Source organism: Rhinoraja longicauda, chromosome 6 (genome assembly GCF_053455715.1).
Source record: "Rhinoraja longicauda isolate Sanriku21f chromosome 6, sRhiLon1.1, whole genome shotgun sequence".
NCBI lineage: Eukaryota > Metazoa > Chordata > Chondrichthyes > Rajiformes > Arhynchobatidae > Rhinoraja > Rhinoraja longicauda.
In genome coordinates this window covers 28326907-28347182 of record NC_135958.1, presented here as the reverse complement: position 1 = coordinate 28347182, position 20276 = coordinate 28326907, and the positions used below count along the sequence as shown (strand labels likewise).

Below are 20276 nucleotides of genomic sequence, written 5' to 3'. Positions count from 1 at the left end.
TTTCTCCTGCCCCTCCTCTCTTCCAGCTTCCTCTCCCCCACAACAATCAGTTTGGAGGAGAGTCCTGACCCCAAACATCACCCCTCCATGTTCTCCAGGGATGCTGCATGAACTACTGAGTTACTCCAGAACTTTGTGTCCCTTTGTGTAAACCAGCATTTCCAGTTCCTAGTTTCTGCACTGATTATATACACAAAATACTGGAGTAACTCAGTGAGTCAGGCAGCAACTCTGGAGAAAACGGAATAGGTCTCGACCCAAAACGTCACCTATTCCTTTTCTTCAGAGATGCTGCCTGCCCACTGAGTTACTCCAGCATTTTGCATCTATCTTCAGTGCAAACTAGCATTTGCAGTTCCTTTTGTGTAGGAAGGAACTGCAGATGTTGGTTTAAACCAAAGATAGACACAAAATGCTGGAGTAACTCAGCAGGACAGGCAGCATCTCTGGATAGACGGAATGGGTGACATTTTGGGTTGAGACCCTTCTCCAGTCTGAAGAAGGGTCTCGACCCGAAACGTCACCCATTCCTTCTCTCCAGAGATGTTGCCTGTCCCGCTGTTACTCCAGCATTTTGTGTCTGCAGTTCCTTCTTATACATTCTCCACTAATTACTTGGCATGGGTACAGAACACAGTAGTGTCTTCCTTTTGTTTCAAGTGTTGCTGAATGCTCTTCAGTATTCAGGTTGAGTCAGGCCACAATACTCCCTGCCCCTCCCCCCTCCCGGCTGACCTTTTTAGATCATATTCAGCGTCTACATTTTAGAGATCACTGATACTCTACTTACTGACCACACAGGATAAAACAAGCCAGGGCTGCAATTTTATTTCCAAATAAACAATTCCTTTAAGTGAGGCTGGTGAACAAATCATCCAGGTCACATAAAGATTGAATAAGCAACTAAAACTCTTTAAATTTGTGTGTGTGTGTGTGTGTGTGTGTGTGTGTGTGTGTGTGTGTGTATGTGTGTGAGAGAGAGAGAGAGAGCAGCATGAATGCTGAACACTGAGAAACAACCCTTCAATGCTGAAATGGCCTGTTGCAAATCATGTTGACAGGACACACGTAGAAGATGCGTCATGCATTAACCTAGATTTCCCAAGGAAGCTGAGTGCTGTGAATCCTTTAAAGTGAAAAACATTCTGCTTAAGCTGGAAAGATAAACATTGCAAAAAACAATGAGTGAAAAAGTGCACATTTATTGAGCAGAACATGATGCCAAATTGAATATCTCACTAAAGATTCAATGGTAGGGTAATATGGCAGGGTTACCTTGGGAAGAACTGCAGATGCTGGTTTGCACCGTACACACAAAATGCCGGAGTAACTCAGCGGGTCAGGCAGCATCTCTGGAGAAAAGTAACAGGTGACGTTTCGGGTCTCCAGAGATGCTGCCTGTCCCGCTGAGTTACTCCAACATCTTGTACTTATCATTGGTGTAAACCAGCATCTGCAGTTCCTTCCTACACAGAGGTTCAATGGTGCTTTATTGTCACATGTGCAAATAGACAGTGAAATTATTTTCCAACAAACAGGCCAGTAGGGTATTGCCATACCTGAGCACACCCCGATTAGCAAAGTGTAAAAAAATAGTCCACTGATCCCGCATGCAAGAGGCGCCAGGCTTTGGCGCCATTTTCAAAGTCCAGTCCACGCTCTAGTTTTTATGTGCAGCGCTCGATCCAGGCAAGTCCCAGGCTGCCTTGTGGGTTGCCCTGTGAACTGACGTCCCCCTCCTCACCCGTCCATCTTCGTGCCCCAGGGCAACCTCCCTGAAGGCGCGGTGGGCAAGCGCGAAGGCTTACCTCAGTGCTCCATCAACATCTCTGCAAGGATCCTACATCAAAAATATCATAGAATTGTTATGGCAGAGAAAGCCCTTCAGCCCACCAAACCTCTGTCAGCTCACAAGACAGCAATCCCATTGATCCCATTTCTCCATGCTATCCTCATGGCCCTGTAAATTATTCTTTCTCATATGTGGATAGCACAGTACTGCAGCAGTAGAATTGCTGCCTTATCGCGCCAGAGACCCGGGTTAGATCCTGAATACGGGTGCTGTCTGTAGGGAGTTTGTACGTTCTCCCAGTGACCGCATGGTTTTACCCCAGGTGCTCCAGTTTCCTCCCACACTCCAAAGACATGCAGATCTGTAGGTTAATTGGCTTTGGTAAAGATTGTAATTTGTCCCTAGTGTGTTGTATAATGATAGTGTGCGGGGGGAGGTCACTGTCTGTATGGACTCGGTGGGCCAAAGGACCTGTTTCCATTGCTGTATCTCTAAACTAAACTAAACTAAACTAAACTAAAATGCCTTTCCAATTCTGGTTTAATGTTCGTGATAAGTTGTTTTTGCTACCCGTGTGTTCCTGAAGATATCTACTCTTTGCAATGCTTTTTTTCTGTGAAAGTACACTTCTGTATGTCATATCGGAACCTCTAAAGAGTTAAAAACTAGTTTTTCACATTTTTAGATTTATAGTGGATATCATTTTAATAACATGTTTACGATTGAACACGTGTTGATTTTCTACATTTATTTCGGAGGGTATATTGATGGGAAAAAATTGGGGATAAATGTAGTTTAATTTTAATTGACATGCATGGATAGGGATGGATAGGAAAAGTTTAGGGATATGGGCCTATCGTGGTCAGATGGGACTCGTGTAGATGGGGCTTCTTGGTTGGCATGGGCAAGTTGGGCCGAAGGATCTGCTCTATGTCTCTATGCCGATGTATACCAGCACCTTCTTCGAGAGAAAGGACCGAATCTTTGCATAACTATTCCTCACACCCCACTAACATCATTTGTGCAAAGTGTTGAATCTACATCCCCTAGTTCTTGAACTGTATCCCTCTACCTCCCCTATCTACATAGAATCTGTCAATCTGTGCCTTAAAAATACCCATTGACTTGGACTCCAGTCATCTGGGGAAATGGATTCCACAGATTCGCCACTCTCTGACTAAAGAAATTCCACCTTATCTCATTTCTAAAGGTACGATCCAGCAGGCCCTGGCGGTCAGAGGCATCTAAATTTGTGTTTTTTAATAGATTGGCCTCAATCTGCAGCTGCATCTGTGAAGGGTTTGGAATCAAGTTGGACTTGTGCAAGATTGTTAACACAGCTACATGTTTCAAACCACTTTATGTAAGGATGCCTAAGACTGTAACAGAGCCCAAAATAATTTGCATTTGTGTAGTATTTTTTGAGGTAGTATTGGACCCCTCCCAAGTTGTTTCACAGCGGCAGAGTGATAAGTCAGCAAATGGATACAGAGCCAGGGAACTTAATCCCCTCAACAGCCAATCTAGCCTTCAGTAGCATCCAATTACAGCCTTCTGTTTGGCTGTCTGAACACAAGCTAAGCAGTCAGTAAGGTCAGAACACTCCATGTTAATGGCCGGCCATGTGACATCTGGGGGAATCAGGTTCCAAAGTTCAGGTGAGAGCGAAAGGTTATCGAGGGAAAAATATCTGTGTTGGTTTTAGACATTCTGGCTGGGCAGAGTGGGGGTGGGGCGGGAAGGGGAGATGAGAGAGGGCTCGGGCAAAGTTTGCAATGACTGTACGTGCGCTGAACATACAGATTACTGCCCTTTTACGTGTGTGTTTAATAAACATGGCTGGCATTTCATCCCTAGGTACCGACAGTCTTTACATCCATTCCTGAAGATGAGATGAGTACAAAAACTAAGTTTGACAGAGCTACATTATTTGACACCAAATCTTGAGATGTTCATTTATATGATGGATAGTTAAAGGAACAGTCTGTTGCACAGGAATTGTGAATGGTTCATGTTTCCAAATATACAGGACAAGATGTTAGAAATCCAAAGTGCCAAATGTCAATTTGCTCCAGGTGGTAATGGGAGGCTTATGCACTCACCTATTCTCCTCTGATGTTGAGAAAGGCTAGGCAGACATGTTATTGGGGTTATCAAGTGGGCACCTACTTTACAGGATATTTTTACCATTTAATAATTTACCAGGACTTTACAGGGTATTTTTTACCATTTAATAATTTAACCTGTAAGTACCCTGTAAATACCCTTTGAAATGTAATTATTAGGGCTTTTAACACAGTAAAGTATCCCCAAATTCAGACCATCTCCCGAGGGCATCGTTTTATGGTTCAAGGTGATAGGGGAACGATTTAATAGGAACCCGAGGAGCAACTTTTTCACATAAAGTCTGTAAATGGAACGAGCTGCCAGAGGAGGCATTTGAGGCAGATTCTACAACAGCATTTAAAAGATATTTAGACAGGTACACAGATAGAAAAGGTTTGGAGAGATATGGTTTAAACATGGGCAAGGTGGGATATGAGTAGATGGAGCATCTTGGTCAGCTTGGACAAGTTGGGCCAAAGGGCCTGCTTCTGCACTCTATGACTCTATGACTTGTTTCACAGGGAGGTTAGCAAAATCTGAAATTGTACCACAATTAGGACAATCAGGATTTAAAGTGATTTGAGAAGGATGATTGGAGAGATTTAGAAAGGAAAATTCAGAGTTCGGGATCTAAGCAGCTGAAAGTAGAGTTAACACTGGTGTAGCAATTAAAATGTCCCTGTGTTTTGAACATCATGGATCTTTTCAGTAAGATTGTTATTTGAATTGTTATTTGCAAGATGTCAGAATTAGAGCAAAGCAAAGCTCTCAGCAACCAGGAGGGCTGATGGGGATGCAGATACATGGAGGAGAGAGACTTTGGAAGGCTTTGAAAAGAAGAATGAGAATTATAAAGAAGATAGACACAAAGTGCTGGAGTAACTTGGTGGGTCAGGCAGCATCTCTGAAGAAAAAGGATGGGTGATGTTTCGGGTTGGAATCCTTCTTCGACATATGAGAATTATAAAAATGGGTGTTGACTGACCAAGATCTAATGTGGGTCAACTATGGGTGTTGAATGAACAGAATCCCACGAAATATCTTCTGTAAAACCACCAAAATGGGCGGGCATTTTCAATTTATCATAAAATACTGTCTACAAAGATGCTTCAATGTTCCTATGTGGCAACAGCTGGGTCTGAAGAAGGGCCTAAACCTGAAACGTCACCCATTCCTTCTCTCCAGAGATGCTGCCTGTCCCGCTGAGATCCTCCTGCTTTTTGTGTCTAACAGCTGGTTCAATGGTACATTATTGTCACGTGTACCTAAGCACTGTGAAATTCTTCTTTTGCAAACAGTTTAACTTTAGTTTTAGAGATACAGTGTGGAAACAGGTACTTCGGCCCACCGAGTCCACGCCGAGCAGGGTAGATGCAGGAAAAATGTTCCCAATGTTGGGGGAGTCCAGAACCAGGGGTTACAGTTTAAGAATAAGGGGTAGACCATTTAGGACTGAGATGAGGAAAAACTTTTTCACCCAGAGTTGTGAATCTGTGGAATTCTCTGCAGTGGAGGCCAATTCCCTGGATGTTTTCAAAAGAGAGTTAGATTTAGCTCTTTGGGTGAAGGGAATCAAGGGATATGAGGAGAAAGCCAGAATGGGGTACTGATTTTGGGTGATCAACCATGATCATATTGAATGGCGGTGTTGGCTCGTATGGCCGAATGGCCCATTCCTGCACCTATTTTCTATCTTTCCATGATTGAATGGTGGAGTAAACTTGATGGGCTGAATGGACTAATTCTGTTCCTAGAACTTATGAACTTATGAATATGCTCTGCCATATCTCCACTGAAGAGCTTCATGTAGACAATGCCAGAATGATGAACTTTCAATGATCTAATTTTAAGTAACTTACTTACACTTCACTCCCCCCCCCCCCCCCGTTTGTCCACCCTAGTCCTTTAGCCAGTTCCACAGTTCACAACAATGTACCCCTCTTGAGATCACACCTTCCCCAGCCAACAATGGACCTACTGAACCACCCTGCCAGAGGTGATCACTACGATCACTTCTAAATCTCTAAACTCTAAATCCAAGCCCTCTTCTATCCTGCTCCATATCCTCTCCTCCAGATAGATGGGTTATGATTAAGCAACCTTTATTAGCCTTCCTCATATGTCAATATGCGTATGTCAAAGACCCTCCCTTGGTCCGCCCCCTATCAATCTCTTTGCCCTATCCACCCCTCCTCTTCCTCTACAACTAAAAACATGTATTTCTTAACAACTTCATTTATTGGAACTAGGAAAGGTAAGAAAAGGAAATTGACTTAAAAAGCTAACATTCTCCATATGAGCTGCTTGACCTGCCATTTCCATCAGGTTCTGTTTATACTTTACATTTCCAGTATCTTTTTTTAAACTCCTTGGGGCGGCACAGTGGTGCAGCGGTAGAGTTGCTGCCTTACAGCGCCAGAGACCTGCATTCGACCCTGACCATGGGTGCTGTCTGTACGGAGTTTGTACGTTCTCCCTGTTACCTGCGTGCGTTTTCTCTGGGAGCTCCAGTTTCCTCCCACACTCTAAAGACCTACAGGTTTGTAGGATAATTAGCTTGGTGAAATTGTAAATTGTCCCTCGTGTGTGTGTAGGATAGAGTTGGTGAGCATGAATCGCTGGTCAGCGCGGACTGGGTGGTCCGAAGGGCCTATTTCCCCGCTGTATCTCGAAACTAAACCAATCTAATTCTCGATATAACACAAGATAGACACAAAATGCTGGAGTAACTCAGCAGGACAGGCAGCATCTCTGGAGAGAAGGAATGGGTGACGTTTCAGGCGGAGACCCTTCTTCAGACTGTATAATGCGGCACTCCCTTGATATTGCACTAAACCTACAGTCTGCAATGATAGCGTGAAATGAAACTTGAACAGGGTTGGGACCTCTGTTGTTCATGATATATATAAATGACTTAGATGAAAATGCCCATGGGTTTGTTATTAAGTTTGCATACTAAGTTTAAATATTGGTGGAGTTGTGGACAGTGAAGAGGGCTGTCAAAAGGAGACAGATAAAGATATGGACAGAGAAATGGTAGGTGAGCTTTAATCCAGGCAAGTCTGAGGTGTAATACATCTGGGTGGACAAATGCAAGGAGAAAGTATGCATTTAATGGCAGGAATCTTAATAGCATTATTGTACAGAGGGATATTGGGGTCGTCCATAGCCCCCTGAAAATAACAACACAAGCAATATGTGAGAAAGTGGGGATGTGGTATAGTCAAGGCGTTGAGTATGAAAATTAAGAAGTTACATTGCAGCTTCATAGAACTTTGGTTAGGTCACATTTGGAGTATTGCTTGTAAGCTTTCAAATCAGTGCAGAAGCGATTTATTAAGGTGCTGACTGGATTAGAGGGTATTAGCTATTAGAGGTTGGACAAACTTGGATCACTTTCTCTGAAGCACTGGTGGCTGAGATAAGACCTGGAAAATAAAATTATGAGAGGCACAGCTAGGTCACATAGTTCGAATCTTTATCCCAGATTGGAAAAGTCAAATTCCAGAGGACATAGATTTAAGATGAGAGGAGTAAAGTTTAAGGAGTTGTGCAGGGCAAGAGTTTTTACAACGATTGGGAGGTGCCTGGAATGTGCTGCCAGGAGAAAGCAGATACGATAATGGCCATTCGGAAGCTTTTAGACAGGCACATGAATATGCAGAGAGTGGAAGGATATGGATCATGTGCAGGCAGAAGGGTCTTTTTAATTTGGCAGCATGTTCATCGCAGATGTTGTGGGCTGAAGGGGCCAGTTCCTGTGCTGTGCTGTTCTATGCTTTATGCTCCATCAGGCTGACAGAGTGCAATCTATGGAGCTATATATTGGTCTACAAATATTATAATGTAAAGGGTAGGCAGACATATTTTACAAATGTATGTGTGTTGGAAAAATGGTGTATGTTTATTTCTCCCACGCTAAATTTCATCTGCCAGGGGTATCGGTGGAGGCAGATATGATAGTGGTGTTCAGAAGGATTTCAGATAGATACATGAAAGTGCATGGGATAGAGGAATATGGATCATGTCTAGACAGATTAGATCAGTTTAACTTGGAATCGTGTTCAGCACAAACAGCGCCAAAAGGCCCGATCCTGTGCTGTACTGTTACTATGTTCTACATGCGATGTTCCATGTTCCATGTTCTTAACAGATTGACTGTCATTCCTTTAGAATAACGGATGTCTTCACGTTTACTTAAAGGCAATACATTGTATTAAATAAAAAACTCATAGCTAGAAGTGCCATACAGAATTTTATTGACATCAAAGTACAAAAATATAAAGCAATTTTTTCACAAAGCAAAATTAACAAATAGAAAATACAGTAGTACCATTTTGAATAGAGTCAACTTGGCCTAGATTGGTCACTCGGCCGGTTCCATTCTGTAATCAAACAACATTGACCATTACGTAAGATGTAATTGGCAGCCAAGATTTACTGGATTATTAACAGAATATCTGACCACAAACTAAACATTACAAAGGTTAAGACAAAAATCATTCCTTTCAAATTGACACAAGATGACAAAACTTATTAGTAGCATTTTAAAGTACGTTTTGATAACAGTGTTTCACTCCCTAAAATGGAACAACATGCAGACACGTGGACATACAAATTGCAGTCGTTTGAATCAGACATAGATCGGACATGTACTACATAAACTGAAGAGATCATGTAGAAAGAATGGGAGTTCTATATTCCACTAAAATACTTTGGCAGATCTGGTAGAACGTAATCAATTGTGATTAATTTTGCACAGTTCACAATGTACTATTGCACTAGTAAAAGTCATGATAGAATCTCAACATCTGAAAAAAAATCTTAATATATGTTCGCACTGTTCGTATGTTCCAAATAGCAAATACATGTGAAATTTACTGGAGAATGCGTGTAAATTTACAAGCAGTTTCAATTAACTTATTGATAATATTTATAATACTGATGCATTTGAAAACAAAATAACGTACGAAAATCGCCCAAGAACAAAACATAATAATATGTGCGGGCAGAACTTTGCTAGAAACCATTGGAGGATAGTTATCTAATAATTCTCCCTGAAGATCCTAGTGCAAGTCCACCACTGATTTTCCGGCAACTGCTGGTCCGGCCCCATTTTAATCTGGACAAAATCCCCCCCGCCCCCGGAGGTTCCCCTAAAATGTGGCGCCTGGGCCGGGTGAGGTGGTCGATCTCAACCTCATCGGGACATCCATGCCGATCGGTGGGTTGCAGCCAGGGGCTCTGGAACTCCAGCCCAGTCAGAGCCGGCAGATCCGTTCCCATAGCCGACTTCCACGGCCGACTTTGCGGGCCGGTATTTCGGCCCCCCGAGGCCGTGCCCTCTGGTTGGTCCTGAAAAATGGATAATCCGGAAAGGCTCTGGAGCCAAGGGTGCCGGAAAATCGGTGGTGGACAAAGAATTCGAGTCTATGCAAAATGACTCACTTACAACTTCTTAGCACTGACAATTTGCCAGGTTTATTTTTGCCAAAACTGCAAACCCAATGTTAATTATAGACATCCCACCAGAATAAAAGCCCAGATAAGGAATACTAGCTGCACAGAGGGATGCTGATAAAGGCAGTTTAGTAATATTCATAATAAATCCTAAGGCTCGCTCAGTCAGAATATGTTAACAACCGCCGACTCTGCCATTAAATATTAGGGTAGAAATTTTAAATAATCTGTCAAAAAAGATTGCATTTTTCAAGTCACATACATAATGAATGAGAAAGATAAATCTGACAGAAATTGTGTATTCCATACAACACATGCTGATGTTTAATTTGTAAAAATAGATTCAATTCTTTACGTACATGAAAAAAATACAGACATTTATCACAGTAAAGTGTTGCAACACAATTTACATTTTAAATTCCCAGTAAATTTCATAAATGGGTGGTTAATATAATGCATATTTTCTAATCTTACTTTCGCTGGTTTTCTTATCTGTTGTCTGTGTTTATCTTAGACAGTCTTCGCTGCCTCTCCATTTACAGACTTCGGAGTAAACTCTGTGGTCGTTACGTACATCCTACTTTACTGGCTCGGAAATATCATTCAGAATAAGAGCTGTCACTCTGTTGGCCATGTCCCTCAGCTGCCCTTTGTTATCTTCCTTTCTGCTCCACAGCAGCCTGGGAGCAGCTGCCTTCTCTGAAAGCGAGTCAGAGGTGGCAGGAGAGAGAAGTTTTCTTCCGTGGTATCATAGACTAGAACCATGCACACGAGAATAGCATTCCACCATTGTGTGTGCACAGCACTCTCTTTCCATACAATATTATATGCACCATCTGCTGCATTCCACCACAGGGAATACATTTCAACGAGAAAGTTTGAAACTGCTGGGCATTAACATCTCAGATGATCTGCCTTGGTCCCAGCACATAGATGCAATCATGAAAAGGCCACATCAGCGCCTCTACTTTCTTTTAAGTTGAAAGAGATTTGGCATTTCACTCAATACTTTGTCAAACAAGATGCGCACAAACGGTGGTTGCACCATCCCCGAATACAGCAATCCCAGTGCACACGAGGCTGCAGGCAGTGGTGGACTCAGCCCATTCCATCACGGGAACAGCCCTCCCTATCACCCACAAACATCGACACGAGGCACAGCCTCAAGAAGGCGGCGTCTATCATCGAGGACCCCCACCATCAGACCATGCCCTCTTCGCGCTGCTACATCAAGGCGCAGAAGCCTCAAGTCCCACACACCGCCAAGTTCAGGAACAGCTACTTTCTTACAATCATCAGTCTTGAATCGACCTGCACAACCTTAATCCTACCTCATCAACAATACACTACAGACTACCTCTTGCACTCCCATGGATATCTTTTTCCAATTGGGATTTTGCACTCACGTTTTGCATACTTTTTCATTTTGGTCTCTTGCATAATTTATGTATAACTTCTGTTTCGTGTGTGTATCTGAAGCAAGATTTTCATTGTTCCTGTATCCCATTATTTATAAACTCAACGCCTTTGAAAAGTGAAGGGGTGGAAGAGATATAATCTTTACTATTTTCTTCAGGATTTACAGGGAACCTTTTCCCGTTATCCAGTTGCTCAAGGGAAGGGGACACAGATGTCAAGGAATGGACATTAGATCAATTGGAATTTAAGAAAAATATTTCTTTGAAGCACAGGAACTGGTCATGATCCAGAACTCACTGCTGTTAGGATGATGGAAAAAAAGCCAGTCAGAGATTTCAAAGGGAAATGAACGGGTACATGAGATAAAATAATTTGCAGGATTATAGAGAAATTGGTGGGAAGTGAGACAGAGAAGATGGATCAATCAGAAATGGCATGGATTCGACTGATCTAATGATCTCCTCCTGATGTTTTAATTCCATGATACAATACAACACCTTGGCACCTTTCACAGAATCAAGGGTCCTGACCTGAAATACCACCTCTCCATGTTCTCCAGAGATGCTACCTGACCTGCTGAGTTACTTCAGCACTTTGTGTCATGCTAGACATATTCTTAGGTAGGGGTTGCGATATAACTGAATGTGGTTTGAAGTCCACAAATTGCCTATCGTTGTGTTGAATTCAGTTCAATGGTACACAACCTACTCTAAATAAGTGGCATTCATTATTTAAATCATCTGCAAACAAGTGAAGCTAACAGGTTTTATAGGTTTGTTAAAGTACTGCATTGGAAGAAAAGATGCTTTCTTTTAAATTTAGAATCTAGGTTGTTATTGTTTCTCCAATTTCTCCTCCCCTTCAATGTACTGATTAAGGTTGAGGTGCACATTCAATTATTTGAAGTATGCGTGCAGTTCTGGTCACCCCATTACAGGAAAGATGTGAAGGCTTTAGAGAGGGTGCAGAGGAGCTTTACCACTATGCTGTATGGATCAGAGAGTTTCAGCTATTGGGAGAGTTTGGATAGACTTGGATTGTTTTCTCTGGATCGTCAAAGGTTGAGGAGACCTGATCGAAGTATATAAAACGATGAGAGGCATAGATAGGGTAGACAATCAGAGCCTTTTTCCCGGGTGGAAATGTCCACACTAGAGGGCATAGCTGTAAAGGTGAGAGGGAAAAGTTTAATGGAGATGTAGGAGGTGAGTTTTTTTTATAGAGTAGTGGGGGGCCTAGAAAGGATTGCTAGGTGGAGGCAGATAAGATAGTGGCATTTAAGAGGCGTTTCGATAGGCACATGGAAGTGCACGGAATAGAGGGACATGGGTCATGTACAGGCAGATGAGATCAGTTTAATGGCATAATGTTTGGCACCACATTGTGAGCTGAAGGGTCCGTTCCAGTGCTGTGCTGTTCTATGTTCAAATGCAGATAACATTGAATAACAGTATACCGATAAATGGAGGGCAGTGCACAGCAAGAAACTATTCAATCATGAACGGTTGAGTTCTCATCCAATATAGCTCTGCAGCAATATAACTAAATGGTGACCTTCATGCTCCTAGCTCAGGTCAACTTTATTATTTCCAACTAACATAAAATATTATAAATAGATCAGATATGGGAATTTTTCTGATCCATGTGGCTTATTCATTCACCACTTTAATTAAACAAGGTGTTAATGGCACAGAAATAATACATAATGATTGTCCAACCAAAAGAATTGTAGCTTTAAAATGTGGAGTTACAGCGTAATACTGTCACAGTCACCAATCCTTCTGATTGTGGCTGTGTTAAGCAAGCCAGGTTTTTCTTTTGTGCCAACTAGTAGTCACCTGTTGTTGATGGGAATGAGTAGCAGGAGTGAAATAATAATAGATGTTGATAACTGAGATTGTTGGGCCACATTTCCCCTTAAGCCAGGAAGAAAGTAGAAAGAAGGACACAAAGCACTGGTGTAACTCAGCAGGTCAGGCAGAATCTCTGGAGAACATGGGTTAGGTGACGTTTAAATGGGGACCTTTCTTCAGCAAGTAGAAAGACTGTGGAGAATAGACAACTCAGTAGTTCCAGAAATTATTAATATTCCCATTCAATCACTGTTATGTAATTAAGGCTCGTTTGTTTCAAAAGTTGAGGTTGGTTAGGATTGGCCTAGGCTCTCATTTAGAGTCATAGAGTCATACAGCGTTGAAACAGGCCCTTCGACCCAACTTGCTCACACCGACCAACATGCCCCATGTATACTTGTCCCACCTGTCTGCGTTTGGCCCATATCCCTCTAAACCTGTCCTATGTACCTGTGTAAATGTTTCTTAAATGTTGTGATAGAACCTGCATTTCTGTACAGAATTTCACAATCAAGGGGATGTATGTCAGTTTAGGTGATTAATCGCTAACAGCTGAAGTAGAGTTGGGCCTTTCCATGCCAGAATCAGATCAGCAACATGTTTGCGATTATTATCTTTACAACGATGATTGGGTTGGCCTTAACTTTGTGTGAGCAAACCTTTCACTGGGTGGATGGCAAGTTTTAGCTAAGAAGGCCAGAAATCAGTGTATTATCTCAGGATAGAGAGTTTAGGGCTGCGAAGAGAGTACAAAGTGTGGTGAAGCTCCTTCCCAGATGCTCAGGCATTCATGCTTAAGGCTAAGACCGATGGATTTTTGGACCAAAAGGATTAGGAGATATTACAATGAAGCAGGAGAGCGGACAAATATCAGTCTTACGGAATGAAGAGCAGGGTTGAGGCTTATGGTGCTCATTCCTGCTCCCATTCCCACAATAAGATTAATATTAGCTTCTATGGACCCTGTTTGCACCCCATTTCTAGTAATAGTATATTCTATGGCTCATACATTGAATTGTCCTCTTGTTCAAACATTGCAACAGTCGCCAAGATGTTTCATGACTAATTCTGAGTTTTGGCATTGTTATTCCCTTCCACATGAAACTTTAAAGTTCAAACTAATTGTTACAAAGGCACACAATTATAAATCAGTCTGCACCAAGATAACACTGTAAAGAAACAACAGCTTAATCTTGTTTATCTTTTTTACTGGACATCATCTTGCACTAAAAGTTATTCCCTTTACTATATCTGTACACTGTGGGCGGCTTGATTGCAATCACATATAGTCATTTCACAGACTGGATAGCATGCAACAAAAAGCTTTTCACTGTACCTCAGTACAGGTACAATAAGAAACTAAACTATCTACAGTAGAGATAGACACAAAGCGGGCAGGCGGCATCTCTGGAGAAAAAGGAATGGTGACGTTGAGTCAGGACCCGACTCAGATCCATGTCCAGACCCGAAACAAAATCCATCTTTTTCTCCAGAAATGCTGCCTGACCCGTTGAGTTACTCCAGCGTTTTATGTCCATCTTTGGTATGAACCAGCATGTGCAGTTCTTTGTTTTTACTATCTACAGTAGGGGCTGTTTTCAGGAAGGGTGAACAGTGGGGAGGGTAGAATAGTAGGATAAGGAAACTCAAGTGCAGTGTGTGGCCTAAGTGTGTGCTCATATATTTGCAGGTTTCTTCATACACCAGTAACAATGTGAAAGAACCAGCAGGTTTCCCCTAACTTTGCTTGCTTTCAAAATTATTTATCAGAATGTTATTTAGTCAGAAAATACCACAAAATTGGCACACCAGTATATTGAGTTGGATGATTTACTTTGTACTGGCCATTAAAAAAAAAAGAGATCCTTCTCATCTTAAAAACATTTCAAGATTCAAAGGAACAAGCTAAAAAAAATTATATTCACAACACAAATAAAGCCACAACAATAATCTTCAAATTAACAATAATCTGTAGCAACACAGCAACTTTGACTCTGCAGATTAATACCAGTGCATGCATGGGGTTAGAAGTATTCCAGTCTATCAAATACATTCCAGATAAAATCTGTACATTTCTTTCTTCCTTGCTTGATGAAATGAAGCAAGCAATTTCTTTTAGAAAATCACTTTAAAATTAACAGATTAAGTGAAACAACTTTGTGGAATTTAGTCCACTTGTTCTGTGCTGACATAATCCTTGAAACAAATTACTGTAAAAATCATTTTTTAATATTGAGTCATAGAAACGATTGTACAAATCAGGGAGAGGCCCTTTGATGCATCTAATCACTGCTGACTGTGGAGTTTGACCCAACTCATAATTTTTTTCCAAAACGTCTGAAAATTTTCTCATCCAGTTCATTTTTTCAGTCGCCATTGAATCTGTCTTATTATCCCTTCAGTGTGTGCCATTCAGATCAAGACAACATACCCCATGTTAACAGTTCATCTGTCAGTGGAAACAGCCCCCCCCCCCCCAAATACACTCCATGGAAACATATACCTTCAAACTCACCTTTCAAATTTCATGGTTGCAACAAGAAAACCGAGTTTCTGCAGTCTCACCATAGCTCACACTAATATGGATGTAATATAGTTCATCAAAAAAAAGATCTAAATTTGTGTAATTTTGGTGTTCTGTTTTGTGTTATATTTAACTAAAAAATTGAGGTTAGTTTAGTTTAGTTCAGTTTGGTTTAAAGATGCATCCTGGAAACAGACCCTTCGGCAAACCAAGTCCACGCCGACCATCGATCACCTGTTCACACAAGTTCTCTTTCTCATCCATTCCCTGCAGATTTGGGGCAATTTTCAGTAGCCAATTAATCTAGAAACCTGCAAGACTTCAGGACGTTTGAGGAAACTGGAGCACCCGGAGGAAACTCACACGGTCACAGGGAGGACATGCAAACTCCACGCAGACAGCATTCGAGGTCAGGATTGAACCCAGGTCTCTGGCGCTGTAAGGCAGCAGCTCTACCAGCTGCACCACTGTAACTATAACATTCAAAAAATACTTCTCCTTATAAGTGTAGCTGAGTACATACTTTATCAATTCATAATGATAGAGGAGTCTCCTGGTGCTCATTGAAAACTTGACATCAGTGTCTATTTCTGTTTTATTCTGATCTCTCAGAGCTCATTGAATTTTAGAAATTCTAATCTCCGGATGGCCAGCTAATGCTTGACCACACCATAAGCATGCTGAGCTTGGCATAATGCATTAGATTCCTTGTGATGTGCATGCTGCTCAATAGGTAAAATTAACAAAAGAAGCTAGGCAGAAGTACCAAGTAGAATTTTTAATAAGGCCTCCACAGGGGTAAAGGATTTGAGTTATTGCTGCTGCTTATTTTGGCGTGTCTGTCCTGAGTCTATGTTTGTGTGATGCTGCAGGTGAGCAATATTTCCTTGTACCTGACCAGACTTGTGCATTTGACAATAAACACGAGTTGAATTGATTCCAATCACCCATCCTTTTTCCTCCAGAGATGCTCCCTGACCCGTTGAGTTACTCCAGCACCTTGTGTCTATCTTTGACTTACCTTTAGACACAAAATGCTGGAGCAACTCAGCGGGTCAGGCAGCGTCTCTGGAGAAAAGAATAGGTGACGTTTCGGGTCGAGGCAATTCTTTATACTGTGAGTCAGGGGAGAGGGGAAATAATCTCAAATCAGAGAAGATGGAGTTGTTCTGTTTGTTCAATGCTATGACGATTTAAGATTTATCAGAGTGGTAGAAAATTGTGGTTTATATAGAGGTACGCAGATGGAAAGACAGGTGGCAAAGAGTTTTAAAATGTTGGGCAGAAGATTCAAGGGAATATTAGGAAAAACATGAAGCAGATGCAGCTGATAATGATCTGGTACTCACTGCCTGAAATAGTGGTGGAAACACAATCAATCAGCACCTTCAAGTAGGAAATGAATATTCACTTGAGAGAATAATTTTGCAGAGCTATGGGGAAATGAACTTATTAAAACACTCTACTGGGAACTGAAAGGCCTCCTTTGTGCCATAATTTTAATTCCATAAGTTCTGACTTGTCAATAGGAAGGGTAAGATAAAAATTGGTCGCATTCAATATGGAACATGGAACAATGCAGCACAGAAACACGCCCTTCGGCCCACACTAATTGTGGCGATAGTCTATACCAAGCAAATCTTCTGTCTTCTGAATGACAACTCTGCCAAGAACTGAGACCAAAACTGGGAGGATCCCTACTAAACTTTGTAGCTCAACCACAGGGAAACGGCTTTCATTTTAAAGGTATATTTCATTCACAAAAATAATAGGGTATATTTAAAGGGGCACACGGTACATTTGTTAAGCAGATACAATTTGACACACCTTCAAATTACATCATGTGACTCATATCCCTGGACGTTGTAGCACCAAATGTAAAGTCTGCAATACGCTATGTTAGTGTTGAAACTAAACAAATCTTGAAGCTAAAGTCCATCTTTGCTTCATGGTTTAAACAAGGGCTTCAAAGTTTACAAGAGCAAATGAATTAAATCTAAATATAGAGATTACTATCTGTTGGTCAAAGTGCATAGAGTTCATTTCTCTTGTCCATCACTCAGACATACCTTCACAATACTCTAAAACTTGTCCAGAAAATAATTATCAATGATAATTTTTTTCAAATCTTTTCAAATATATTATATTATGTCCTTTGCAGATTTTTTTAAATAAAGGAAACAAGGCATCATTAGAGCCTTTGAATGATCAGAACCATTAGAACCATTGTTTAGTTTAGTTTAGAGATGCAGCATGGAAACATGCCCTATGGCCCACCAAGACCATCGATCACCCGGTCACACTGTTTCTATATTATCCCACTTTCGTATCCTACACATTAGGGGCAATTTACAGAAACTGATTAACCTACAAACCCCCACGTCTTTTGGATGTGGGAGGAAACTAGCGCACCTGGAGAAAACCCACATGATCACACGGAGAGCGTGCAAACTCCGCAGAGGCAGCACCTGTAGTCAGGATTGAACCCAGGTTTCTGGTGCTGTGAGGAAGCAGCTCTACCAGCTGCACTACTGTGCTGCCCATTGGAATCAGTAGAACTATTAGAACCATCAGAACAATTAAAACCATTGGAACCATATTGGAAGGAACTGCAGGTGCTGGTTTATACCAGAGATAAGACACTAAATGCTGGAGTAACTCAAGTGGGTCAGACAGCATCGCTGGAGAAAAAAAAGAATAACTGATGTTTTGGGTTGAGTCCCTTCCTCAGACCTGATAGTCAGGGGAGAGGGAAACTAGAGGTATGAAAAAAGGTTCAGAACAAATCAGAGCCGACACCTATGACCATGGAAAGGGGGACAATTGTTGGCTGTGGAAGAGGTGATAACGAAGGGATGGATATATGAACCATTGGAAGCATTAGAACCATCAGAAGCATTAGAACCATCAGAAGCATTAGAACCATCAGAACCTTTGGGCAAGTGCTGGTCAGGTTGATGCTTCACTCTGGTTATAATTTAAACTTAAACTCCCCTCCCTCATAACTCACTCTTTACGCTTTGTCCAAAAATACATCACTGGTGTCTCACTCACTTCCCTCTAATCTCCCAGTGACCAAAATATGCAGCTTGCCAAGGTTGTCAGCACCCTTATCAGCTCTGAGAGATTATTCTGGTCACCTCGTTGGAGGGCTGCCAGATCATGTAACCTTTCTTTGGGAAGGGGGTATGAGTCAAAGGATGTCTGTATGAGTCAATGCATTCATTTGTTCCAAGTGGCATGTAGACTTGCAACGCGTTTGCAGAAGTGCTGAAAAGGTTATCACATTTCACCAACACTTTTTCCCCCCTCTAAAGGTGATGCAAGCTTTAGAAATTAGCTAAAGATATCTGGTAAAGTAGTCAATCAAACAGTGCTATTTTGGAAACCAAGGTGCCATTCACAATTCAGACACACAATTCCACCCTCAGAACTAAAATTCAACTCAACTTATTGCTTGCATTGTCTGTGACCAACTTTCCCTGACACACAAACACTGGCTGGAAGGTGTTGAGGAGAATTTCCAGTTTTCACGGTGGTCCCACCTCAGAATTTACCTTCAAACAGAAACCGAAACCCTTGTAGCAGACGGGGAGGAAGGACTGGGCGTGACTGCCAAATACTGTACCACCATCCCTGATGCTGTAAATAAACTTTTTTCCCCCCCTTCTTGGCTCAAATGAAGTGAATCCAGCCGTTCTCCCAGTCCTTGGGCGGGGACACTTTGACCTTGTGGCTTAGTACATGATAGTCGTGGCCTTTGTTGTTGTCCCAGAACTCTTGACCTGCTACTGAGTAGCGGATGGCGAACTGGAGAGTGCCGCCCGTGTCCAGAAAAAGCGGGGTGACCAGTTTGAAGGAGAAGGTGTCGGTCTGGCCGTCGGCAGAGTGCGCGTTGTGGCTGGCTCCAATGTCCACGTATGATATCCACTGGTTGAGGGTGTATCTGACCAACACCTGCTTCTCGTAAGAGATGTTGGAGACCCTGATGAGCCCCAGGATACTGAAGTGGTCGGTGGAGATGGTCTCCAAGCACACCTTGTCCGTCTTGACCCTCTCCAGGAAGCCGAGACAACTGGCCGGGTTGATGAACATGGGTTCCAGGGTGTGTGCGGCGTTGTCCAGCAGGATGTCCATCATGTTGGCGGGCAGCATTCGCTCGGGTCGTTCTTTCATCAGCCTGGCCATCACCCGGTGAGGGATCTGGGGCATGTCGGCGTCGCAGAAGTGCCTGATGGTGGTCAGCTCCAGCCCCAAGGAGTCTGCGAAGCGGACGCTCTTCCTGCTGGCTCGGCAGGCGCTGGCTTTCTCCAGGGAGGTGCCGCTCCGGTCGGCGGGAGCCGGCAGCGACTTGGCCCTCCTGCGCTGACCCGGGCTGGGAAAGCCGCCTTCTCGGCTCCTCTCTTGATGCTGGCACATGGGGTGACAATCGTTCCCTCCATCCAGACCGGCGCCGGCACATTCCTCGCCCAAACTGCCGTACAGCTCCGCCATGCAACTGAAGTTCCGCGGGATGCACAGACTCGAATGCACCGCCGGCTTCTCCATTAGTGTCAGGCAAGTCGCTTCTCTGCTGGAACTGGGTTTGCAAGAGATGAGCCCGAGCAGCTCAATAGTGGGGACAAAAAATACCCCACTAAACCCACATTATTATTATTTCCCCCCCTTGTGAGTCTGGACAGCCCCGGCTCCCGCAGTAGCACGGCACAACCTGCCCTTATATAAAGGGGAGGGAAAGACATTAAACAACCGAGGGAACGATTCAGGCTCAAAGTGCAGTGACGCAAAATGACAATCAAACCTTCGCAACAGCCCGGCCGACGAGGACTTCCAGTCGCCGAACAGGAGGGAGGAGGCGTGAGAGAGAGGGGGGCGGGCTACTCTTTAAAATTTAAAGCGCTAAGCGTGGCAGCATATAAATCAAACGGAGATCCACTGAGAGCCTCGCTGGGATCACAAATGGTCAGCAACACTGAAGCATCAAACGAGGAAGGGATATCGCCCCAGGCGGCACACGAATGGCAAGGGTTCCGGGTATAATGATATTTCTGTGCCCACTACGAGACGACGCTGCCTCCGAGAACGTCGGAAGAATTTTTTGTGCAATTCTTGTTTTGTGTAT

General features: G+C 42.7%; 1 protein-coding gene across 1 annotated transcript; it reads right to left on the bottom strand.

Annotated features, from left to right (window-relative positions):
- Nucleotides 1-8165: 8165 nt before the first annotated feature.
- Nucleotides 8166-19915, bottom strand: LOC144594352 (protein phosphatase 1 regulatory subunit 3E). Its single transcript, XM_078400738.1, has one exon. It carries the CDS (start codon nucleotides 19700-19702, stop codon nucleotides 18830-18832), a length of 873 nt encoding a protein of 290 aa, XP_078256864.1. The 5' UTR covers nucleotides 19703-19915; the 3' UTR covers nucleotides 8166-18829.
- Nucleotides 19916-20276: the final 361 nt, after the last annotated feature.